The sequence below is a fragment of the Trachemys scripta genome, chromosome 2, assembly GCF_013100865.1.
Source record: "Trachemys scripta elegans isolate TJP31775 chromosome 2, CAS_Tse_1.0, whole genome shotgun sequence".
Taxonomy (NCBI): domain Eukaryota; kingdom Metazoa; phylum Chordata; order Testudines; family Emydidae; genus Trachemys; species Trachemys scripta.
This window is the reverse complement of record NC_048299.1, coordinates 280560466-280587282: the sequence shown is the minus strand read 5'-3', so window position 1 is coordinate 280587282 and position 26817 is coordinate 280560466. Positions and strand designations below refer to the sequence as shown.

Sequence of the window (26817 nt, the reverse complement as noted above, 5' to 3'; positions counted from 1 at the left end):
GTTGTTAGCTTGGGACTCTCTTCACATAATTTCTTCTCATCTTGGATACATTTGCAGCATGGTCCGTGACCAAGCTGCGTACTAGACATTTGAATTTTTTTTCACAGTGTGTTATAGCTTTTACTGCTACTTCTTGTAAGTATTCTGCTGTGTGTGCATTTCCTGATGTATCAGTTGTTTCGGTAAGGAAGACATTCCCTTCTTCTGTTGTCACACAAGCACATACAACAGGATCATTGTGGACATTGCTCCACCCATCAAGACTCAGGTTAACAATTTTACCCTCTAGACCTTTTGCACACTGCTCAATTTCTCTTTCATACACTTTATCCAGCAATTTGCCTGGGACATCTGCTCTGTTGGGTGGACTGTATCCTGGTCTTAATGACAGAACCATGTTAATGAAGTGTCCGTTCTCAGTCATACGGAAAGGAGAGTTTGTTGTATAAACAAACCGGGCAATTTTTTCATCAGTGACCTCTTTTTGTAATCTGCTGGTTCTTCTCACAAACGTATCCATGGTTGTTTCTGGATGATGGAGATTTTTTTTTCTTTTTGCTACAGATGATCTACTGTGGTTATGTGACCTACATGATGTGACTGAAACACTATCATTGGCAGATAACTCTGAAACTATAGAAAATGATGGTGATGTTGAAGGTGGATAGTCTTCAGAATCCTGTATGTTGAGGATGGATTCTCCAAAACAAAATAAGTCAATGCAGTTATTTCATTATTATTACCATACTGCTCCTTTAGTGTTACCCATTGCATTCGCCGACACTCAGTACTACTTTAAAGGTGAAATTGTAAAAGGAAGATCTGCCTATTTCAGCTCTTTATTTTTTATCACAACTGCATCTAAAATGATAGCACCATAAAGTAACAATTATATTTTTTGCTCAAACATGAGAATTGAAGAAGTGTCCAGAAGGAAGACAGGCAGTCCTTTAAGAAAGAAGTATGAAATAAAAAAGTTTACCAACCTGAAGATCCTGCATGTTCAGACATGTTCCTTTCATTATCTTCAACACAACTTCCTCCTGAGAAGGAACACTTCTCAGGAGGTTGTTTCATTCGGGCAACTGGGCCTTGCATTTCTTTGTTGCACTGTTTGCATTTTGCACACCTGCCTGTCTTACCCACAGGTAGAGGAACTTCATGAAAATATTCCCAGACTGGGTCTCTTTTACGGCCTGCTGCCAGCCTAGGTTTTCCCTTCTAGTGAGAGAATGGTATGGTAGATCTCAAATCAATGAAGGTTACACTCTGAAAGACCTCAAGACTTCTGGAATATGCTGCTCAAACAGTTTCACTTTTGTTTCTTCTGCCTGTCCCTCCCTTCTCACATTTATCTCCAGACATCTTCTCCTTGTCCAGATCTATTCCGCCCCCAACAATCTTCTATTCATTGAACTTTTTGAAACTTTGCACTTTTAGAGAGAGGTAAGGGATTGACTCTGTGTACACAAATTTGCAGAGGGACAATAGGGTTGAGGTCTATTTATTTATTTATTAAACATTTTTGCTGTTCTCTCTGGAGACACAAATCCACAGTTTGAGAACTGCAAAACTAAGCATCTCTGATGGTGTCTTCTAGACTGAGCACCGAGTCCCATTGGGTAGATCGAAAGATTAACCTAAAGAATCTATACAGAAACCCCTGGAACCCCACAAGATTGGGTCCCTAATCCATGAACTATTGGAAGTCATTAACAAAGATTTTTGTAAACATGACATGAATATATTGTCTCATGCTGTAGAATAAGAATTTATAATCCCTATTCCATGATATCGCTGAGCTATAATGTGTCTTAATTAAAACTATCTTTAGATAAAATGATTTTTGAGGGGGGAAAAAACCTATCAAAAAATCCGATTTAAATTAAAAAAAACCTTTTTTTTTTAAATCATGGTTTTTTCTCCACCCTGATTATAAGTGCTGGGTGTTATGCGGGAGCAGTGAGCTAAGGTAAAACCAGTGAACTGGGGCACGCTGTTCCTTGGGGGCAGAGGATCTGGGATTTCTGGGGGTAGCCAGTGTCAGGGGCTGGATGTCCCAGGGGAGTGATTCAAAGGGACTCAGGGACTGCGGTGCGCCTATTGTTAACTTGCAAGGCGAAGAAACGGTGGTGTGAGCAGCTGACACCCAACCGTTGTGGGTAAGGCCGCCTTCCGCTAGAGGCAGGGGGTAACGAGGCTCATAACCCTGGGTACCCCGAGAAGCATCACAGCCTCACATATCAGAGGGGTAGCTGTGTTAGTCTGAATCTGTAAAAAGCAACAGAGGGTCCTGTGGCACCTTTGAGACTAACAGAAGTACTGGGAGCATAAGCTTTCGTGGGTAAGAACCTCACTTCTTCAGATGCAAGTAATGGAAATCTCCAGAGGCAGGTATAACGAGGTTATCTCCACACTGATATATACCTGCCTCTGGAGATTTCCATTACTTGCATCTGAAGAAGTGAGGTTCTTACCCACGAAAGCTTATGCTCCCAGTACTTCTGTTAGTCTCAAAGGTGCCACAGGACCCTCTGTTGCTTTTTACAGCCTCACATGACTCTCCCCGGTGAATTAGACTGTACATGCCAGACCCAGGAGCTCTCTGTAACCCCAGGGCACCCCTGGATCCCACCTCCCCTCGTACGCTGGGGCAGGACGGGGAGGCATTGGCTGACCGGCCGGCATCAGTTCAGACCCCTCTTGCCTGGATGGGCCAGTGGCTGCTGTGCTTTCCTTCCCTTTAATACGTGCGGTTTCCATGTTGTGTTCTTGGGGCAGTGTGTCGGTACCTTTTGTCCTGTGCAGCCATCTCAAGGGAGAGCGTCTGTTGGGACCCCGAATTTTCTGTTAAATAGCCAAAGCCTTAGCTGCTTAATGGCCCGTTGTCACGTTGGGGGTGCAGCCCAGACCAAGAGGGGGTTGTGCCACTGCCTGCCCTGTAGCCCTGGGTGCCTGAAATGTTCTGCTGCTGTGGCTCTCAGCCAGCAGCCAAGCATGCAGTACCGAGTGTCCGCGTGCGGTGCAGCCCTGGTCCAGCACTCGGACGCCAGCAGCCTGCCTACGACACAGCACCCCCACCCCGGCTTCCATCAGTCTTGCTACTTGCAGAGGTGACCCCACCTCATGCCCGAATTTTCCCAAAGCCACGTGCTCCGCAAGGTCCAGCCCTCTCCTGGAACACTCAGAGACGCAGTAAGGGTCATTGTCTCCTTTAAAGAGACAAAGGCACATCCCAGCTTCTTAACTTCCCTGGGGTAAACACCCCCTTCCCTGAGCTGGCTTAGTGGAACATAAAACAAGGACGGGGGTGAAGTGATCCGAAGTAGAAGGAGTAAAGTTAGACAGGGTTACAAACAAACAAAGATTAAAAATACGCTTTCTAATGGCTAAGATCAAACTGAACAAGCTACAGCCTCGGGTCCAGGTAGATTTCCTGCCAATCTTTTTCTTTCCAGCTGTGGCTGAGTTTCTCTCAGTCAGGCCCATCCTCAGAAGTGCAAGGGGCTGGTTTCCCTTGACCTCCTAGGTGAAAGACCTCTGCCTAAGCAGGTTTCTCATCTACATTGAGTTCCCAGCGACATCAACCACCTTGACTGACGGACCCGCCTTTCTCCGCTGGCAAGAGGCCCCTCGTGTCTGGCCAGAGATGGATGCCGAGCTGGCTTCTCTCTCCTTATATCTTCCCAACCTCACCGTTTTGTCCCCAGGCTCCGGGTGACCTCATGCGGTTCTGCCGCTCCTGTGGCTTCCAATCCCCCACTGATTCATATGTAAATGGGGCTGCCATTGTTCTTGGTCCTGCCTTGCTTAATTTCACTGAACGTAAGAACGGCCCTGTGACGTTATTGATATAATCTGGGACCATATAGATCATTGTTGCAACCAAGGTCCTGTAGTGGCACCCAAATCTTGTATAAAGGGGGGTCAAATGGGGTGTCTAGGACAAGGTTATGGTTTACTGGTTATGATTATGCTGTCTATATGTGTGTATCACTTTTGTAGTCGAAGTTATGAATATTGGCTCTATACTGTCTGTATGGCAAACTTATGCTATGCTTCTGGGTGACATCCCAGACAAGCTGAGATTAGCTCTGCCTAGCCTGCTTGATGGCCCATTAAGGACCATCAGCTATACAATGGACCCATTGAGAAAAGGCAGATACGCCTTGTAACTCAGCAAAGTATGCAGGGACTGGCCCATGGACTCCAGACTCCATGTTGCTGTAATTTTCCACAGTAAGAACAAAGGTGTTCTTACACCTGGAAAAGACTATATAAGGCTGATGCCTCATCTCCATCTTGTCTTCAATCCTGCTTCACACCTCTGGAGGAACTTTGCTACAAGCTGAAGCTTTGAACAAAGGACTGAGGACCCATCCCAGCGGGGGATGTATTCCAGAGACTTGATTTGAACCTGCAGTTTATTCCATCGCTGCTGCAAGCCTGAACCAAGAACTTTGCCATTACTGTATGTAATTGATTCCATTTAACCAATTCTAACTCTCATCTCTATCTTTTTCCTTTTATGAATAAACCTTTAGATTTAGATTCTAAAGGATTGGCAACAGCGTGATTTGTGGGTAAGATCTGATTTGTATATTGACCTGGGTCTGGGGCTTGGTCCTTTGGGATCAGGAGAACCTTTTTCTTTTACTGGGGTATTGGTTTTCATAACCATTTGTCCCCATAACGAGTGGTACTGGTGGTAATACTGGGAAACTGGAATGTCTAAGGAGATTGCTTGTGAGACTTGCAGTTAGCCAGTGGGGTGAGACTGAAGTCCTCTTAGTCTGGCTGGTTTGGTTTGCCTTAGAGGTGGAAAAAACCCCAGCCTTGGGCTGTAACTGCCCTATTTGAGCAATTTGTCCTGAGTTGGCACTCTCAGTTGGGTTCCACCAGAACCGCATTGTCACAGTGGCGTAGTCGGCAGGATCCACAGAACCAGGTCAATCAAGCTTTGGGTCAGAACCCCACGCTATCCAAATTTGAATTTTGGGATTGAGAGTTTTGGTTGGTTAAAGAGCTGCTGCAATGGCTGAGCAAAGAGCATATGAGGGACTTGGCAAAAAAGCCCTGGAAAATTTGTGTTCAGAAAAGAGGATAAGCTTTAGAAAGAAAGCTACAAATCAAGAACTGAGAAATCTGTTAATAGCCAGTGATCAGGGGGCAAGAGCACAGCCCTTACCTGAGGCTGCAGAAGAGGCAGAAAAAATTAGAGTGCAAAGGGCGACAAGTAAACTGCAATTTGAGCATGAACAGAAGCTAGCAGATCTTCGATTGCTGGAGAAGCAAAAAATAGCAGAGTTAGAGAAAGAGGCTGCTGAGAGAGAGAAAGAAGCCGATCAAAGAAAGAAGGAGGCTGATGAGAGAGAAGAGAGAGCTCGTAAGGGACGTCTAGAGCTGCTCGCTGCTGAGCAGGAGACTCACAGGATGGAGCAGGAGACTCACAAGATGGAACAGGAGACGGCCAGACTTCAGCTCCAAGTACTGGAAGAGCGGAGAAAGTCATCCCCACCTGGTACTCCACTTCCCCCCCGCCATGAGAAAAACTGGGAAAGGATGTGTCCCATTTACAATGATACTGAGGATATAGAGGAGTTTTTGTCTACCTTTGAACGCCTCTGCAATCTGTACCAGATCCCTGAGGGTCAGCGAATGCCTGTCCTGCTGACCAGACTGACTGGAAAAGCCAGGGAGGTATTTAATGACTTGGGGGAACAAGAAGCCTTAGATTATGGGCGGTTTAAAGATTCTGTGTTAAGGCGATTCAAGGTTACTCCTGAATCTTACAGAGTTAAGTTTAGAGAGTTTAAAATGCCTAAGGATTGTACTTTTGTAGAATGTGCTCATAAGCTGATGGGTTTTGTTAAAAAGTGGGTTGTGGGAGCCAAGGCGCATGGGAGTTTTGAAAAATTGCTGGAGTTAATAACTTTGGAACAGTTCTTAGATATTGTGCCTGACCATGTGAGAGCAGCTGTGTGTGACAGGGACCCTGAGTCAGTCCTACGGGCAGCAGAGATTGCGGATGCCCATACCCAAAACAGGGCTCGAGAAGGGTGTAAAACCCCGGGGAAAACTAATCACCATTCTCCCCAGTTCAAGAGGAGGGAAGGATTTAAAAGTAAATCTGTCCCTGACTCTTCTAGAGGAGTTCAAGGGGGCCCGGAAGGAAGGAACTCTCATCCCAGGACGGAACAGGTTACATGCTATCACTGTGGTATGCTGGGCCACATGAGACCAGATTGCCCCACCCTGAAGGGCAGCCCAAAGCCAGCAACCCCAAATGCCACGATAAATGCCAACTCCATTACCCTGAGCACTCAGGCTGAACCAAGCCACAACAGCTCCACCTTAAGTTCAGGTGCAAGCACAGCAGTAGCTAATGTTAACCCCATCGTCTCCAGTGGCATGGGAGGAGGTGATAAGCTCACCAGTTATGTCAGGACTGAGGCATGGCAGGGGAGTGAGAGGTTTATCATGGAGGCAAAGGTCAATGACGTTGAATGCACAGGATGGCGAGACACTGGCTCGGATGTAACTATAGTCAAGGGACATCTGGTGAAGCCAGAGGACATGCTGCCGGGGGAGTATGTGACGGTAGTGGCGTTATCCGAGTATTCTGTGAACCTGCCGATGGCTAGAATCCACCTGGAGTGGGATGGCTTTAAAGGGGATGTGAAGGCTGCTGTCCGGGATTTGATTCCGGCTGATGTCTTGGTAGGAAATAACATATTGAGGGCGCCGGGCCAAGTGAATGTAGTGACCAGGTCACAGAAAGAATTTGGGGCTGTGGCAGATACCCTGCCCGATGGCAGTGAGGGGGGCAGCAAACAGACAGAGAGTGCCTCTCAAGATGGATCAGGTGAGGGTTTGTCTGAAATATCAGAGATGATTCTGAATCCAAACAAAACCCAGAGTGAATTTATTGTGGCTCAGCAGAGTGATGTATCTCTAGAGAGGGCCAGGAATGATGCTCAGAGTCAGGTCCCGGCCTGTGAAGAGAGAGGCAGGTTTTTTATGCAGGATGGGCTGTTGTATAGGGAACCACCTAGGGGAAAGAAGCATTCCCAAGCAGCAGCTCGCAAACAGCTTGTGGTACCTGAGAGTTACCGCAATGATTTGTTGAAGTTGGCTCATGATAGTCCCTTTGCAGGTCATCTGGGTATAGGCAAAACGTGTGACAGGCTAGAGCAGAATTTCTACTGGCCTCACCTTTCGGGGTCAGTGAGAGATTACTGCAGGAGCTGTGCCAGAAGCGTAAGGGGTTGAGGGGGCCTAGCAAGGTGCCCCTCCAGCCTCTGCCCATTATTGGGGAGGCTTTTGCCAGAGTAGCTGTGGATATTGTGGGGCCACTCCCAAAACCTTCCAGAAATGGGAAGAAATACATCCTGGTGTTGGTAGATTTTGCTACCAGATATCCGGAGGCTGTAGCCTTGGCTAATATCGAGGCAGAGACGGTGGCAGTGGCCTTGTTCTCTATTTTTAGCAGAGTGGGTTTTCCCAAGGAAATATTGTCGGACCGTGGGTCTAACTTTATGTCTGTGGTTTTCAAACAGTTGTGGGAGTTATGTGGGGTGAAGCACCTGAAAGCTGCTCCCTACCACCCCCAGACTAATGGTCTAGTGGAGAGGTTCAATGGAACCCTGAAATCTATGTTGAAAATGTATGTGGATAGACGCCAGAATGACTGGGATGTTATGCTGCCGTATCTATTGTATGCATACAGGAGTGTGCCCCAAGAGTCTACAGGATTTGCTCCATTTGAACTGCTCTATGGGAGGCAGGTCCGGGGGCCCCTAGATTTGGTTCGTGACTCGTGGGAAGGTAATGTGGAGGAGGCAGAGCAGCCGGTGGCCGAGTATGTGGCTCAATTCAAGGAGAGTTTGCAGGAGATGATGAAGTTGGTTGAGCAGAATCTGAAAGAGAGCCAGGATACGCAGAAAGCCTGGTATGACAGAGATGCTAAAGAGAGAGCGTTTGAAATAGGGGACATGGTGTTGGTGCTAGATCCTGTCCGGAAGAACAAAATGAAAGATGTTTGGTCTGGACCCATGGAGGTAGTGGAAAGGATTAATGAGGTTACCTATGATGTGAGGAAGCCCCAGGTCCAGGGAAGTGTGCAGACAGTACATGTGAACAGAATGAAGGCCTACCATGCAAGGGAGGTAAATGTGAACACAATCTGTTATGCTGAGGAAGAGGCAGGGTCCGCCCCTTTAATTGACATGGTTGCTGAAAGCCAGAAGGAGACGCCTCTTGAGAGCATTGAGATGGGGGAGGATTTAACCCCCCCTCAAAGAAAGGAATTGCTGATGCTGTTAAAACACCATAAGCGAACTTTCTCCAATAGGCCAGGGCTCACAGATAGGATGACACACTCCATTCAGACGGTGGGTCCCCGCCCAGCCCCTAGCAGAGCTTACAGGGCCAAGGGAGAGATGCAAAGACAAATCCAGGAAGAGGTGGAGAGCATGTTGACAATGGGAATAATCACCAGATCCCAGAGCCCCTGGGCCTCTCCCATTGTGATGGTGCCAAAAAAGGATAAGACCATGAGGTTTTGTGTGGATTACAGGAAGCTAAATGCTATCACCCAGCCTGACCCTTACCCCACACCCAGAATAGAGGATCTATTGGATACACTGGGAGGGGCAAGGTTTATAAGCACCCTGGACCTGACTAAGGGGTACTGGCAAATACCCCTAGATGCCAAGGCACAAGGAAAATCCGCTTTCATAGTGGAATCGGGCTTATATGAGTTCAAAGTGCTGCCCTTTGGGATGCGAAATTCAGGGGCTACGTTCATGAGACTTATAAATGAGGTCCTACGGGGATTAGAATCTTTTGCGAGGGCCTATATAGATGACTTGGCCGTATTCAGCAGTTCGTGGCAAGATCACCTGAACCACATAGGGATTGTGCTGCACCGGCTCAGGGAGGCCAATCTAACGGTTAAGGTTTCTAAATGCAGAATGGGAGCTGCTGAGGTGACCTACCTGGGGCACAGGGTGGGCAATGGGCAACTGCGCCCAGAGCCTGTAAAGGTAGAGGCCATTAAAAACTGGCCAACCCCTAGAACTAAAAAGCAGGTCCAATCCTTCATTGGTCTGGCCAACTATTACAGGAGATTTGTGCAGGGATTCAGCGACATTGTTGCTCCCATCACAGACCTGATGAAAAAGGAAAAACCAGACCGGGTGCTGTGGACGGAGGCCTGTGAGCAGGGTTTTCAAAGCATAAAGAGCGCTTTGGCCAAAGAGCCTGTTTTGGCCAGCCCAGATTTTGAAAAGCCTTTTTTACTATGTACAGACGCTTCCAATATTGGGCTGGGGGCAGTGCTGATGCAAGAGGGGGAAGGAGGGAAGAGACATCCTGTGGCATATCTAAGTAAGAAATTGTCCCTCACTGAGCAAAATTACGCTACCATTGAAAAGGAATGTTATGCCATTGTCTGGGCTGTCAAGCAACTTAAGCCCTATTTGTACAATAAAAAATTCACTGTGTTGAGTGATCATGCCCCTCTGGTCTGGCTGCACAGGGCCAAGGGCAACAACTCCAGATTGCTGCGTTGGAGTTTAGCCCTTCAGGAGTATGAAATGGATATAGTCCACATAAGGGGAAAGGAAAATATTGTAGCTGATGCATTGTCCAGAGTGGAGAGCTCTTAGGATGCAGTCAGCGATGTTTGTGACATCCCTTCCTGCATCAATTTTGCGTTGGGGGTGTGACGTTATTGATATAATCTGGGACCATATAGATCATTGTTGCAACCAAGGTCCTGTAGTGGCACCCAAATCTTGTATAAAGGGGGGTCAAATGGGGTGTCTAGGACAAGGTTATGGTTTACTGGTTATGATTATGCTGTCTATATGTGTGTATCACTTTTGTAGTCGAAGTTATGAATATTGGCTCTGTACTGTCTGTATGGCAAATTTATGCTATGCTTCTGGGTGACATCCCAGACAAGCTGAGATTAGCTCTGCCTAGCCTGCTTGATGGCCCATTAAGGACCATCAGCTATACAATGGACCCATTGAGAAAAGGCAGATACGCCTTGTAACTCAGCAAAGTATGCAGGGACTGGCCCATGGACTCCAGACTCCATGTTGCTGTAATTTTCCACAGTAAGAACAAAGGTGTTCTTACACCTGGAAAAGACTATATAAGGCTGATGCCTCATCTCCATCTTGTCTTCAATCCTGCTTCACACCTCTGGAGGAACTTTGCTACAAGCTGAAGCTTTGAACAAAGGACTGAGGACCCATCCCAGCGGGGGATGTATTCCAGAGACTTGATTTGAACCTGCAGTTTATTCCATCGCTGCTGCAAGCCTGAACCAAGAACTTTGCCATTACTGTATGTAATTGATTCCATTTAACCAATTCTAACTCTCATCTCTATCTTTTTCCTTTTATGAATAAACCTTTAGATTTAGATTCTAAAGGATTGGCAACAGCGTGATTTGTGGGTAAGATCTGATTTGTATATTGACCTGGGTCTGGGGCTTGGTCCTTTGGGATCAGGAGAACCTTTTTCTTTTACTGGGGTATTGGTTTTCATAACCATTTGTCCCCATAACGAGTGGTACTGGTGGTAATACTGGGAAACTGGAATGTCTAAGGAGATTGCTTGTGAGACTTGCAGTTAGCCAGTGGGGTGAGACTGAAGTCCTCTTAGTCTGGCTGGTTTGGTTTGCCTTAGAGGTGGAAAAAACCCCAGCCTTGGGCTGTAACTGCCCTATTTGAGCAATTTGTCCTGAGTTGGCACTCTCAGTTGGGTTCCACCAGAACCGCATTGTCACAGGCCCTACTGGGTCAGCCCAAAGGTCCACCTAGCCCAGTATCCTGTCTTCCAACAGCAGCCAGTGCCAGGCGCCCCAGAGGGGGAATGAACAGAACAGGGAATCATCAAGTGATCCATCCCCTGTCACCCATTCCCAGCTCCTGGCAACTGGAGACAGGTCGATAGCTGCCGTCCCTCCTGCTTGGGAGGAAACCTGTTTCTCCCTGTGTTTGGTCACAGACTTTAAAGCATAATATCTTAAAGTATCCGGCTTTCCTCACATAGTGTTAATGCAGACATTTCACAATGATACCAGTCACCGGGGTGGTGGGAGCTTTCGGAAAAGACCTTCCTTGATACCCTTTATAACACAGTAATTCTGTACATGAATAGTTGATGCACTCACGTATCCTTTGCGGACAGACCCCCGGCCCTATAGTTCAGAAGCTATCTCCCTGCCTGGCTCAGTTATTAGCTTTATTTACCTTTTATGTAAATGTGCCTTCGTTGTCTTTGCCGGATGACCAGGCTACTCAGCCGAGCAACTATGCGTCCCTTTGGTTAGGGCAGACCGGGCGTATGCGTTGCTTGCCAAACATGCTTTAAGAACACAATTGGAGTGCATACCCGTAACTCTTTGTACACACCCTGTGCATAAATCATGCAAGAATATTAATGACCACCGAGTTACTAGTTTTCCACCTGCCGCCTTTTGGGTATATCTCGTGACAACGGTGTGTGAGGTGCAGTGAGTGTGTCAGGCCTGACGAGTTGCTGATGCGCAGTAGTAAACCATCGATGGGCCTTTGCGTCACGCACGCACGCATACCATTCTTTTTCTGATTTGGAGCAATTCTGTTCAGTGGCCGTGGGTGTTTTACTCAGAAAAGCAATGGAGTGCGGCCTGTTCCCCTCCCATTTTGCATTAGTACAGCTCCCAGGCCTGTGACAGAAGCATCCATGCACAGTTCAAACAGCTTGTCAAAATGTGACCTGGCCAGAATGCGCTTTCCTGATGCCCTTGTCTTCACCTCCTCGAAAGCTTTGTGACAGGCTGCCGTCCATGCTGTTTTGTTCGGTTTTGTCTTTCTGCATCAGTCCGTGGTAGTGCAGACAGTGTCACTGAACCCATTTAGAAACCGGCGGGAATAGTTAGCGAAGACTGGGCTTGCCTTTTGGTCTGGGTATAGGCCCGTTAGCAATTCCACTCTTAAGGGATCTGGGGAAATTTGGCTACCCCACTACCTAATGTCCCAAACAAGGGGCTTTGGCAACTTCTATCTTGCATATGACGCGTTTGCTGTGAGACCTGCATCTTTGAGTGTTCTCATCACAGTTCCCAAGTGGTTGTTTTTATTTGGCCAAGAAGAGCTATAGATTGTAATGTCATCAGTAGATGCCTGTGCAAAGTCTTGTAATCCGCTGAACATAAGAATGGCCGTACTGGGTCAGACCAAAGGTCCATCTAGCCCAGTATCCTGTCTTCTGACAGTGGCCAATGCCAGGTGCCCTAGAGGGAATGAACAGAACAGGGAATCATCAAATGATCCATCCCCTGTCGCCCATTCCCAGCTTCTGGCAAACAGAGGCCAGGGACACCATCCCTGCCCAGCCTGGCTAATAGCCATTGATGGACCTATCCTCCATGAATTTATCTAGTTCTTTTTTGAACCCTGTTATAGTCTTGGTCTTCACAACATCCTCTGGCAAGGAGTTCCACAGGCTGACTGTGCGTTGTGTGAAAAAATACTTCCTTTTGTTTGTTTTAAACCTGCTGCGTATAAATTTCATTTGGTGACCCCTAGTTCTTGTGTTATGAGAAGGCGTAAATACCATTTGATGAACAAGTCTCTGAAAGGTGGCTTCTGCATTAATTAATCCAAAAGATAACATTTTGAACTCAAAAAGTCCCCGATCAGTAATGAAGGCAGATTTGTTTTCTGCATTTTGCTCTCTAATGGGATTTGCCAACATCCTCTTTTTAGGTCTGGAGTGCTCAGATATTTTGTCTGTCCCAGAGTGGCTAACGTGCTGTCAGTTCTGGGCACAGGGTGTGTGTCAGGAGCTGTGACAGTGTTAAACTTTCTCTGATCAACCCCAAACCTTGCGGTCCATCCTTTCTGGGAGCCATAATAACTGGAGATGCCCAGGGACTGTTTGACCCCTTAATTATCCCCATTTCCAGCATTGTTTTTATCACCTTAGGAATTTGCTCCTGCATCTTTCCTGTGGTCCGATATGCTCTGCTGGGAGCAGGTTGTGGCTCCACAGTGTTAATCCTACGGACCATTTTACGAGTCAGTTCTGGTCTGTTGGAAAATACCAGGGGGTGACTCTGCAACATACTCATAAACTCTGCCTTTTCCACCAAGCTTAGCGCTTCACATAACTCAGTGCTCTCTAGTGAGCTGCTGTTGTGGCATGCAGCCATCAAATCAATGAGAAACGCGCTCTGAGAAGTCTCCTCTGCACAACATCTCCTGTTTACAATGGCTTCCTGACTCTGATATGCTTTTAACCTGTTCACATGCACGGTCCGTGAAGCCGCCTTGCTGGGGGGGGGGGGGGGGGCTTCTTGTGTCTTGTAAATCACATTGTTATCCCTGTCTACAAACTCAAAAGGCCAGTCCCATGAGTTCTGTGTTTTTTGTACCTTTTTATACGGCGTGTGACAATAGCAGAGCAGGGGCCAGCTCACGCTAAGGTCCCCCTGACACATACGTGGCTGGAACCAGTCTGGATCATCTGTGTGTTGGTATTGTTCAGATCGGTATTCGAATGAGAAGACTGTGCTTAGTGCTTAGACGGTATGGAATGCTTGTAAATTGCTGCTGGCATTAATCTCACTTCTAACATCTGTATCCACTATTGTAAGGGAATGTTTGAGAGTGTGAGCCTCTGTGGCTGTAAACCACCAGGCAGGAGCGAGACATTAACTAGTGCGTAATGCTGGTCTCCAACAGTAGGTGTTCTGTCCTGCCCATCAAGGAGGGCCCATGGACGCCAGACGGACTAGCGTGGAACATTAAAGGGGACAAAAGACTGTTATTGACTGTTCCCCTCCCCCCATGAAGATGAGTCATGCAAGTGGATTCCTGCCATCAGCTGAGTTCACAGCTCAGAACAGAAGTGGGGAAGGGAATAAAAAACCCCTAACGAGGAGGAACTGTATCTTTCTGCTGCTTGGACTCTAGGGGCAAGGATTACTAGGCATAAGCAAAAGATCCCTAGTGCTCATCCTGGTTTAGCCCTACAGGATGTATAAAGCTTGCTTATCAGAGAAGCTTCTAATTACTTTTTGTAGTTCATTTGTGTGTGTATCTATGGTTACCTGCTTTAACCTTGTCAAGAACACTCCTGTTTCCTGTCCCAGGTAATAAAGCTTTCGACAGCTTGTTCTAGGGCTGGCTACAAGCGTGGGCTTCGGTGTGAGAGCTAAAGCGCAGGGCCCTGGGGTGAGGACGGGTCCTTTGGGACAGGGAGTAACCTGACTATTGCTGTATCCTTGGGGGAAGGGCCCAGCTATCTCCCAGGTGGCAGGACAGATGGGGGCGCCCACGGGGCCTGTCTGTGACTCCCCGGTTAGGCTGTGGTAGGGCCTGAGGAGCTCACACCTGGTAACTGGTGGGTGAAATCGAACACAGAACTCACAGCCAATGTGGGGCTGGTGCCGGGTTCCCGGCCCTCTGCCCTGAGGCTGGTACTCACGCCCTGGAGTCACAGCAGGCAGCTTGCCACTGGCGTAGTCGGCAGGAGTTACACACAGGTTGTTGTTTTAACTGAGGTTTACACTTCGAGCCCTGGTAAAATAACTTTAAGTGATTCTCTGGTGGAAAGGCTGGGAACAGTCAAAGAAGGGGACCAGCTTTACCAATTTCTAGTTGTTTATGTCGAGCAAGGGCGATAGAGCAAAGGAAAGCGTGACGATGAGGACGCAGTAGAAAAGGCAGGCGGAGCAAAGAAGCAGGTGCTGAGCTCCCCAAGAAGCAGTGAGCGGAGCTGTCAGCACCGGGAGCTCTGTCGGCAGCCGCTCAGAAGCGATCGGAGCCAGTGGCCATGCTGCACTCGTGCCGTAAGGCAGGCTGGGGTGCCTGCGCCAATGGGGTCCCTCATTCTACAAGGCATGCAATGGACCAAGCGGCTAGTTCCCCAGGGGAATAATGGCAAGAGCGGTGGAGGTGGGAGTGGAAGAGGCTGCAGTGGGGGAGAGGTGGATGAAGCTGGAGGCCTGTGCGAAGAGGCTGAGGTGCAGCAGCAGAAGCTTGCTGACCAGGACACATGCAGGCAGCTCGAACAGAAGAGGAGGGACAAATCACGCCCATAGGACCCAGGAGGAAGGACCTATGAGGGTGGCTGATCAGGGGATAGCAGATGTGGATAGATGGACCCCAGCACTCCGCCTGTAGCCCGAGGCATTACAGACCTTGAAGGGCGTTCTGGGATTCTGACTGGGAGAATGTGGGATGTGGTTTTTCTGCATGTGTTAGTTCCTGTAATGATGAAGCCTGAGGTCTCAGGTACACGCCTGCCATAGGCAGATTCAGTGGTCGAGGGGGTAAGCCTCACTAGGGAATCTGAGTCCGTGTGGAGTATGACTCTGGCACAGCTAGGAAAGCTGTAGGCCAGAACTCCACTGGAGCAGGGAAACTGAGGCATGGCTGAAAGGTGCAGAGGCACCAAAACTGCGGAGTGTGGAGAGAGACTGGCACAGCGAGGGTTGCTGTGGGCCAGAGCTCTGCTGGGAGCAGGGCAGACTGGTAAGAGGTCTGGTAGAGGGTGACACTTTGCTGTTCTGGGTGAGGCATGGCTAGATGGTGCTGTGGGCCAGGATCTGCTGGGAGTGGTGGGACTCTGGCACAGCTAGGGAATAGCGCTGTGCCGAGAGCAGGGAAGACTGCTGGCAGTGGTGAGTCTTTGACACAATTAGGAAAGCTGTGGGCCAGAACTCCCCTGAGAGCAGGGCAGACTCAGCGTGGTAAGAAAGCTGAGTAAACACCTTCGGGGTGACAGAACTCTTGACTGGCCTGGGTGACCCAGGTGGGTGGGAAGCAGCCACTGGGGGAAGTAGGAATGTTGAGGAGTGGGGAAGTTGCCCTTTAATCTGTGGGTTGAGGGTAGTGATTTCAGATGTAATTAAACATACTGAGGTGTTGGAGAATGGTGGGTTCTAACCTGCTGCCTCCAGGTCAGCCAGTGGCTAACCCTCCTGCAGGTTTGTAAGGGGGAGGTGTGACCGAAAGTACCCCACATTCATACCCTACCTGCTATTGTAACAGTCTTTGTACAAAATAGGCCTTGGGAGGCATCACCTGAAAACGGTAATGTTCTTGCGTGGTGTATGTCCGTAGTGGGCATTGAGAGCTATGGAAGTACGCTAGAATGATGACTAACTTGGGTTCAATCCAGGCATGCCGGGGGAGTTGGGAAACAGCTCTGCCCTAAAAGGAATGTGTTATCCCTACCTGCGAGTTACTTCCAACGTACTTTGAAAGACAATGAAAATGTATTTACATATTTCATAAACAGACCCATCAAGCAGCTAAGGGTGGAGGCAAACGTCAGGCTAACAAGTGAGGGAGAAGCCAGCAGGGTCTACACCCAGCAAGAGGGAGTAGCTTGGTCTGGGCTGCACTTCTCAAGAACCCACTGCTAAGATTTACTGGTTTATAAAGATGGGGGGGTGGGAGGGCTGAACCTCCGGTGATAGCAATTGGATCAGTGGACAGCATACGACATTACTGTGTTATAAAAGTGTACGGAGTGAGGCCTTTTCAGAAAGCCCCTGACACACTGGTGATGGATCTCACTGTGAAGTGTCTGTGTTAATGCTACGTAAGGGATTATTGGGACTCACTGATATTAGGCAGGAGGGAACGTCACCGCTATCTACCGGTCTCCTATGTACATTCAGCATGATGGACTCAGAAACAATGGACGCCCATTGTCACAGAACACGTACAGGGGGCGGGAAACCCACGGGAAGGGAAGAACACCATGAGCTGATCCTGCCTCTTGCAACAAGTTCACTGAACTTTGGAAGATACAAGCAAGGACAGAAGCCATCTTTGGCATTCATCACTGGACGGACACAAGGGAACGGAGTTCTTGCAAGCTGAGAAGGACGGGTCCTTCAGCCAAGGGGGGGTGGAGATTGAAGTCTCTGGAACTGAATGTAGGTGAGAAACCTGCTTAGACACAGATCTTTCACCTAGGGAGACGAGGGAAGCCAGCCCCTTGTATCTTTGTGGGAGGTCCTGACTGAGGGAAAGTCAGCCGTGGCTGGGAAGAAGAAAGACTGGTGAGAGAGAGCATCGTGAACAAAGCCAGTATTTTGCTAGATTGTTTTAGACTTCGAGATGCATGTTGTCACTTTTATTTGCTTCTGACCCTTCCTAACTTGATTCCTTTCACATGGCATCACTTAACAGATGTCCTATTGTTAATCAATTTGTCTTGAGTTCACTCTAAACCAGCTTAGTGCTGTGTTTGCAGGGAAGGGGGTATTTCCCCCGTTAAGTTAATAAGCTGGGTTGTGGTTTTGTCTCTTATCATTTCTCTGCACTGTCCAGAAGCGGGCTGGACATGGTTTTGGGGAAATTCGGGCCTGGGCTCATCGTGCTGGTTGTAACCAAAGCTGCTGGAAGCCAGAGTGTGGCTGGTGTGTTGCTGGACCTGCATGTTGGCAGGCTGGCTGGGAGCTGCAGCAGCAAGGCATTGTAAGGCCCCCCGGGTTGCAGGGCTAATGGTGACACAGCCCCTCACTGACCCGACAGCCGTCCCAGTGGCGTAGTTGGGCAGGATTTACACACGGGTTGCTATAACTGCAGTTTACGCTTTAAGCAGGGGTGAAATAGTTTTTAGTGATGCTCAAGGGAAGAGGCCAGGATCAGCCAAAGAGAGGTTACTGTGTGATGCCTCCATGGATATTGTAAATACCATCGTTAGCCCTTTCCACAGCCTCATGAGTTCTGCATTTGGGGCCTTTTTATAGGAAGTAACTCCAGCACCGAGTCGCCCAGGTCACATGGTGACTCGCAGGCGTTGTGGTCACGCCAAGCTTCCGGAGCAGTCTGGTTCTCCGGAGGTTTTGCTGAATCATTCCATCAGATTCTTCCTAAACTTCTGTACGTCTTCAGCCACCAGTTCCCCCTCTGCCTCAGTCTCGCCCTCCCAGGAGTCTTTCATGTGATCTAGGGGACCTCTGACCTTTCTCCCACACAGGAAATCCCATGGGGCAAACCTCGCAGACTCTCGGGGTACCTCCCAGTAAGCAAATAACAGAGAGGTAACAGGGATATCCCTGTTGCTTGCCCTCCTTTATACATGCCCAGCATAGATTTGAGGGTCACATTGAACCTTTCAACTGAACCATTTCTCTCTGGATAATACAGGGTGGATCTCAGCTGTTTTACCCGACACATCTTCCATAACTCACTAAATAGCTGGAACATGAAATTTGACCCATGATCTGATAGGGTGGATTTGATTTAAATCATTATTTAAATTATGATTTAAATCATTAGTCAGACTTGATTTAATCATGGATTTCTACATAAAAGTGCATTCTTGTTGGTTGTTCTAACCTTAATACATGTTCTTCACAACTCAGAGATAGAGGTAGGTTTCATTTTTAGAAGGTACACACTATCCATTTTTAAAGTGATTTATTTTGAAAACTTTTCAGATTAGTTTTACAGCTATATCAGAAAATGAATGATTGTTTGGTTATTTCATTTACCAAAGGTAATTGAAGCAGATATTTATGAAGTCATGGGGAGGTGAACTATCTCCAATTCAACAGGTTAATCATTAATATTTGGAGGATTTTCGTGCCATGCTGGATTAGGAGGAGAACATCACCAGACAGACATTTAAATTGTTTTATTTAACTAAAACAACAATGTTATGCATTCTGGATTTTTTTCTTCAACAGCAAACATATAATATTTTAACAAAACAAGCATATGAATGTTTGAATTCAGTTAAACATTCAAGTTTTTTAAAATCAGGTTTGTTTTTGTTAAAATAGTTTGTAACTAAAATAGTTAAATGAAATATTAAAAAAAAAAACACCCTAAAATTAAATTGTCTGTCAGCCAGGTCAACATGAGAAACTTAATATATTGGCTTCTGCAGCTAACTCAGTCGTCTTCACCTTCATTTTCCTGTTTGTTCATAATCTGGAAAAGAAAAACAAGCTTTCCTGCTTTTTCAGGTCCCAATCAACTTCTCAATTTGGAATGAATTAGTCCAAAGGAAGAAAATATTCTTTCTACACCGGCAGAAGAAGCTACTGCTGTTAAAAGTGAGATTATCACTTCAACAGTCTTTGAATCCAAGTGCTTAAGTGACTTCCACCAGTTCACTGATGTGACTTTCTTTAAAACATCATCAGCAAACATGTATTTCTTGAATGGTTCACTCTTAACGCTGAAGTTTATTATAGGTGGCATTTTGGAGGGAGGATTGCTGGATGTCCATGTCATAGCCAACTCCTCTTCTTCACCAGTTAAGGTTTGACCCCGGCACCAAGTATTGAGAATATTTGCAAGAAAATGAGCTGGAGATGGTGCTTGTCCCATTTGTGTTTTTTTAATGCTTGAAATGTAACTCAGTCATTGCATATTTCTCTCGTTAAGATCTCACTCAGTTCCTTCCAGATTTCAACAGTGTCAGCAATAAAACAGCTATTTCCCTGCATTTTGTTCAAGGCTACAGAACTAGGCTTCAGGGTACTCAGCATGTGTTCGACATTTCTCTTAAGCCCAATGTTGAGAACTTTGGCTGTGTCAGAGCCATCTATTTTTTCACGTTCTTGTTCACAAACTGTCATCAGATTAGGCCAGTTCTTGATATAGTGTTCAAAACAGTCCACTACTGAGTTCCATCGCACGTCTTGTGGGAGAGTTAGCTTGGCTCCTCCCACTTTTTTCAGAGCAGCTGCTGCAAAGTGGTTGTTATGGAAGTATTTTGCAATTTCAACAACGTTAGCCTTTGTTTCTGGAACACTGAAGTCTTTGGCTAGGAGGTGCTTCAAATGAGCACTGCAACCGAATGTTATTAGCTTGGGACTCTCTTCTAAATAATTTCTTCTCATCTTGGATACATTTACAGCATTGTCTGTGACCAAGCTGCGTACTAGACATTTGAATTTTTTTTCACAGTTTGTTATAGCTTTTACTGCTGACTCGTTAGCACTGACGTCCCACTTGGTAAGGCTACTCCCATCTTTACATATGCTGTGTATTTATACCTCCCTACTGTATGTTCCACTCCATGAATCTTATGAAGTGGGTTTTAGCCCACAAAAGCTTATGCCCAAATAAATTCGTTAATCTCTAAAGTGCCACAAGGACTCCTCGTTGTTTCTGCTGTGTGCGCATTTCCTGATGTATCAGTTGTTTCAGTAAGGAAGACATTCCCTTCTTCTGTTGTCACACAAGCACATACAACAGGATCATTGTGGACATTGCTCCACCCATCAAGACTCAGGTTAACAATTTCACCCTCTAGACCTTTTGCACAGTGCTCAATTTCTCTTTCATACACTTTATCCAGCAATTTGCCTGCGACATCTGCTCTGTTGGGTGGACTGTATCCTGGTCTTAATGACTGAACCATGTTAATGAAGTGTCCGTTCTCAGTTATACGGAAAGGAGAGTTTGTTGCATAAACAAACCAGGCAATTTTTTCATCAATTACCTCTTTTTGTAATCTGCTGGTTCTTATCACAAACATATCCATGGTTGTTTCTGGATGATGGAGATTTTTTTTTCCTTTTTGCTACAGATGATCTACTGTGGCTATGTGACCTACATGATGTGACTGAAACACTATCATTGGCAGATAATTCTGACACTATAGAAAATAATGGTGATGTTGAAGGTGTTAGTCTTCAGAATCCTGTATGTTGAAGATGGATTCTCCGAAACAAAATAAGTCAATGCAGTTATTTCATTATTATTACCATACTGCTCCTTTAGTGTTACTCATTGCATTCGCCGACACTCAGTACTACTTTAAAGGTGAAATTGTAGAAGGAAGATCTGCCTGTTTCAGCTCTTTATTTTTTATCACAACTGCATCTAAAATGATAGCACCATAAAGTAACAATTATATTTTTTGCTCAAACATGAGAATTGAAGAAGAGTCCAGAAGGAAGACAGGCAGTCCTTAAGGAAGAAGTATGAAATAAAAAAGTTTACCAAACCGAAGATCCTGCATGTTCAGACATGTTCCTTTCATTATCTTCAACACAACTTCCTCCTGAGCAGGAACACTTCTCATGAGGTTGTTTCATTTGGGCAACCAGGCCTTGCATTTCTTTACATAAGAACATAAGAAAGGCCGTACCGGGTCAGAGCAAAGGTCCATCTAGCCCAGTATCCTGTCTACTGACAGTGGCCAATGCCAGGTGCCCCAGAGGGAGTGAACCTAACAGGTAATGATCAAGTGATCTCTCTCCTGCCATCCATCTCCATCCTCTGACAGACAGAGGCTAGGGACACCATTCCTTACCCATCCTGGCTAATAACCATTAATGGACTTAACCACAATGAATTTATCCAGTTCTCTTTTAAATGCTGTTATAGTCCTAGCCTTCACAACCTCCTTAGGTAAGGAGTTCCACAAGTTGACTGTGCGCTGTGTGAAGAAGAACGTCCTTGTATTTGTTTTAAACCTGCTGCCCATTAATTTCATTTGGTGACCCCTAGTTCTTGTATTATGGGAATAAGTAAATAACTTTTCCTTATCCACTTTCTCCACATCACTCATGATTTTATGGACTTCTATCATATCCCCCCTTAGTCTCCTCTTTTCCAAGCTGAAGAGTCCTAGCCTCTTTAATCTCTCCTCATTTGGGACCCGTTCCAAACCCCTAATCATTTTAGTTGCCCTTTTCTGAACCTTTTCTAGTGCCAGTATATCTTTTTTGAGATGAGGAGACCACATCTGTACGCACTGTTTGCATTTTGCACTCATACCTGTTTTACCCACAGGTAGAGGAACTTCATGAAAATATTCCCAGACTGGGTCTCTTTTACGGCCTGCTGCCAGCCTAGGTTTTCCCTTCTAGTGAGAGAATGGGATGGTAGATCTCAAATCAATGAAGGCTACACTCAGAAAGACCCCAAGACTTCTGGAATATGCTGCTCAAACAGTTTCACTTTTGTTTCTACTGCCTGTCCCTCCCTTCTCACATTTATCTCCAGACTTCTTCTCCCTGTCCAGATCTATTCCACCCCCAACAATCTTCTAGTCATTGAACTTTTTGAGACTTTGCACTTTTAGAGAGAGGTAAGGGATTGACTCTGTGTACACAAATTTGCAGAGGGACAATAGGGTTCATGTCTGTTATTTCTCACCTCTCTATTTATTTAAAAACATTTTTGCTGTTAACAAGCATGTTATCTCGGGAGACACAAATCCACAGTTTGAGAACTGCAAAACTAAGCATCTCTGATGGTGTCTTCTAGACTGAGCACTGAGTCCCATTGGGTAGATCGAAAGATTAACCTAAATAATCTATAAAGAAGCCCCTGGAACTCCATAAGATTGGGTCCCTAATCCATGAACTATTGGAATTTAATTACAAACATTTTCTTAAACATTACATGCATATAGTGTCTCATGCTATAGAATTAGAATTTATAATCCGTATACACGGATACCTCTCTGAAACCTGATTCCATGATGAGAGATCTTTGAGCCATCATGTATCTTAATTAAAACCATCTTTATCAAAAAAATCCAATTTAAATAAAAAAATCCAATTTTTTTTTTTTAAATCATTGACTTTTATCCACCCGGCCTGTAATACAGCGCAGGGGGCAGGGGTCTCCCAGCCCCAGCATGCACTGGGTGAGAGCGCAGTGATCACGTCCGTCTGTGCTCCTTGTGACTCGCTGGAGACACCCTCCTCTAACCTCTCCCCGTCCGCAGGGACTTCATGGACCCCACAATGGACAGCACCAAGCACATCCTGAACTATCTCATGCCCATCCTGCAGCGGGAGAGCCTCCGCCTCCATGACTTCATGCTGAGGTACCAGTTGCGATGCTGGGTGGGGGGATGTGCGCCATTCAACGCTGCCTCCTTCCCAGACCCAGCAGCTCCGTGACTGACCTGCCCAGAGGGCCCACACACACACACACACACACACCAAGATGGGCCCAGGATAGAAAAAATTGGGTTGGGCCCTGCAGGTTGGGAGGCATCAACAGAGCTGGTTGGGTGTGGAGGAGGAGTCTGGGGCTGCAGGGGCAGGGGGGCTGTGGGGCAGGATTGGGGGGCAAGGGGCTGTGGGTTGGGGTTGGGGTTGGGGCGAGGGGCTGTGGGTTGGGATTGGGGGATGGGGAACTGTGCGACAGGGTTGGGCAGCACGGGGCTGCGGGTAGTGGTTGGGGGATGGAGTGGGGGCTGCAGGTTGGTGGGCTGTGGGGTGGGAATGGGGAGCGGGGGACTGCGGGTAGAGGTTGGGGGATGGGGTGGGGAGCTGCGGGGCGGGATTGGGGGATGTGGGTAGGGGTTGGGGGACAGAAGGGGCTGCAGGTTGGCGGGCAGAGGTGGGGGGCTGTGGGTAGTGGTTTAGGGATGGGGGGGGGCTGTGGGTTGGCGGGCAGTGGGGGACTGCGGGTAGAGGTTGGGGGACGGGGTGGGGGCTGCAAGTTGTGGGCAGGGGTGGGGTGCTGTGGGGGGCAGGGACAGCCCTGGGGGTGGATATTGGCAGGATGGAGACGGGCAGCGCCTGAGCAGGACCCTCTCTCCCGTGTCTGCAGAGCGGAGGTGGGGACCATCTTTGCCCTGAGCTGGCTCATCACGTGGTACGGCCACGTCCTCACCAGCTTCCCCCACATCCTGCGCCTCTACGACTTCTTCCTGGCCTCGCACCCACTCATGCCTGTCTACTTTGCTGCCGTGGTACGTCCAACTGCAGTCCTCAGCCCCACGGAGCGGTGCCCCCAGCCCTGGCCTGCCTGGGGAGCAAGGGGAGTGGAATTGGGAGGGAGCCCTGTCCTCTTGCACCCCGCTTCTGTGGGGGGCTTAGCAGGGGAAGGTGACCGGCCACCAGCCTGCCTCCATCGCTCCCAAAGGCAGAAGGGCCCATTGTCCCTTGAACACAAGCCAGCGAGCACAGCTCTGTCCCCTGGCCCATCTCACCAGCTAAGCCCGCTGGGACGGGTCAGCAGCTGGCTGGGAGAGCTCTGAGTTGCTGGAGGGTGGGGGTGGGTGACGCAGGGGGAGCCAGCCCAGTGCGGTGCCAGGTCCTGTGCCTCTAGTCCGGGCCATTGATGATCCTCTGGCAGTTTTAGTCAGGCGAGTTGTTTAACCTGGAGTCCCAGCCCAACTCCCAGGAGGGTGACTGTGTTCTGTGGCTCCCAGCTGGTCACGGGGTTCTCTTTTACTGCCTGTCTCAAGCTGGTGTGTGCTGTCCCTGTTCACTGTTTAACAGCTGCTGTGCTCCACCCCAGAGGTGGCTGTTTTGTCAGTGGCGTGGTAAGGTGATGGACCATGAACTATGTGACGGGGGCATGGCAGGGGCAGCCAAGGAGAGCCCTTGTCGGGGCTGGGAGATGTGGGTTATTGCAAAGGCTCCAGCCCCGTGGCCATGCTGGGAAGCCACACGTGTCCCATGGGACAATGACGCGCTCTCCCTGCAGATCGTCCTGCACCGGGAGGAGGAGGTGCTGGCGTGTGACTGCGACATGCCCAGCGTCCACCAGCTTCTGTCCCAAATCCCCCAGAACCTTCCGTACGAGAGCCTCATCAGCCGGGCCCTCCGGCTCTTCCAGCGTCACCCGCATGCCGAGCTGGCAAAGCAGGCGGCTCTGCAGCACCACAAGAGGTGAGGGAGGGCAGGGCTGCGGGGGGAGGGGGTGTGCACCCGGCCCCCAGTGGTTTCCCAGGCGTGGGGTTGCCCGGGACCCTGGCAGGAGTGTCTGGTTAAAGGTGCAACTCTTCCCTTCCATTGCTCATGTAGCTGCTGCAGGGCTGGCTGGCTGCCCCCCTCCCCGACCATCCCCGGGGGCCGGGCTTCCTAAACTCCTTGTCGATCTCCCTCTGCCCTTGGAGCAGCGAGAAAACCAGGCCGTCTGGCCGAGCTCTCAGGCATGCTGGCAGCTGCAGCAGGTGGGGTGTGGGGGGACTGGGCACCCCTCTTAGCTCGTGGTGTCTGGCAGGCCGGTGGTGAGCCAACCCCCCACATGCAGCCCTGGGGCTGAGAGGCTCCCAGACCGCAGCACAGGCTGGTAGTGCCAGAGCTGAAGGGCCCTGGCTGTGGGAGGAGTGGCGCGAATGGCTTTTCTGTGGGTGTCCGGCCCCTAGGCGGCGACGTAATGGCGGACATTGGAGCCGGTTCGATTCCCTCCCATCCAGGGTGTCCAGCTCGGCAGAGCCGAGGGCTGCACTGGCCCACAGCCAGAAGCCGGGGGGTTGCGCTCAGAGATGCCCCCCTGCCTTCTCTTAACGTGGCAGTGCAGCCGAGGAGGACGGGTCTCCCCATACAGCGCGGCCTGGCCAGCCAGGAAGAGAGCTGCAGGCTGCGCATCTCGGCATTAGGGGGGGAGCGCCCTGGCCAGCCCTGCACATCACCCCTGCGCTAACCAGCTCCCTCCCCGTCTCTTCCCAGCATCTCCATAGGCTCCTTCACTGCCTTCCAGCTGGCCACCTCCCACCAGCGCCCGGACGCCGTGCTGCGCAGACAGCGGCAGCAGGACAGCGCCCACGCCGAAGCCACTGCTCTCCTGCCCACGGCCGCGCACAGCCCGCTGGTGAAAGCAGCTGTGTGGGGGATTTCAGCCACGCTGGGGGCAGCGGCTCTGGCCGTCACACAGACTGCCCTGGAGTGGGCACCGGAGTTCTTACTGCAGCTCTTCTAGCACCCGGCAAGCCAGCCAGGACCCTACGGCTAGCACGTGCCCTGGGCCACGGAGCCACAGCCCTCGTGCCTCCTCCGACTTAATTTATTGGACTGTCAAAGGCTGGACAGCCGAGCTCAGCCAGGCTGCGCCCAGCTCAGAGCGGCCAGTAGCCAAAGCACTAGCCACAGTGGCACCGAACTGGGCCAGGCCTTTCCTGCTGCTGCCTGAGGCACTCGTGGCCTGGAGGGGGCAGGGCTGGGCTTACACCCCGGGCGAGAGCCGGGACTCGAACGCTGGGTCTCTCCCATGGCTGGGGCAGGCCCCACCCCGGCTCTCAGGTGGAAGCATAGAACGGTGACTGCGGGGCGCTTTCAGGGGAACAGAGCACTGATCCCCAGCCCCCCCGATGGCCCCAGAGAGCTTTCCTAGGTCCCTTTCCCCAGCCTCTGCCCCGTGGGGCTGTGCTCCTGCAGGCCGTCCTGCTGCACAGGGGGCAGGTGTTTGCTAAGCACCAGCTGCCTGCGTGTTTGTGCACAGGGCCTAGGAAGAGAGCCGCCCCCACCCGGAGGGGCCAGGCAGGATGGCGTGAGCGGCTGGGGGCTCCGTGGGAAGCGCTGTCCCAGCAGAGTGGCTAGGGGGGGCGCACTGCAGGCTGGGCCAGCGTGCCAGGAATGGCGAAAGGCGGGGCTCACTGGAGTGAGGGCGCACAGGCTGCAGGCATGAGCAGAGCCTGGAAAGCAGTGAAGAAGGGCGCCCCGTGCAGGCTGCACCAGGGGCGAGAGGCCTCGCCTAGATCGCTGCTTCTCTCCTGCCTGTGTATCACCCAGGGTCCTCCTGGCATCTCCTCTATACCCCCCCTCTGCTTTCGCCTCGGCCCTGCCAGCCCGGCCCCTCAGCCCAGGATGGAGAGACACCGGGTCTAGGGCCCTTTTTCTCAGGGCTTCAACTTTATTTCTTCCACGTAAAGCCAGTGCAGCCCATCAGCCGTCCCTTCCCCCAGCACCGGGAAAGCAGCCAGTGGCACCTGCCTCCCCCTGCGAGTCCCAAGAGGTGGCAGCAGCAAATGGGGTCGGCTGGGCTCCCCCCGCTGCAGGGGGGGCAGGCTGCTGCCTGGGAAAGGCACAGCCCCCAGAGCGCTGGGTACGGGTGTGAATAAAGTGCGTGAGCCTGG

The 26817-nt window shown here is 49.4% G+C and overlaps 1 protein-coding gene across 1 annotated transcript in view; it reads left to right on the top strand.

The window, feature by feature from the left end:
• Positions 1-26817, top strand: part of LOC117873892 (TBC1 domain family member 20-like) — a 32185-nt gene extending 5368 nt beyond the window's left edge. The window contains exons 4-7 of the mRNA XM_034763777.1: positions 22729-22830; positions 23565-23706; positions 24447-24631; positions 25415-26817. Coding sequence (XP_034619668.1) covers positions 22729-22830; positions 23565-23706; positions 24447-24631; positions 25415-25664 — 679 coding nt within the window. The 3' untranslated portion in view covers positions 25665-26817. The remainder of the gene's footprint in view (positions 1-22728; positions 22831-23564; positions 23707-24446; positions 24632-25414) is intronic.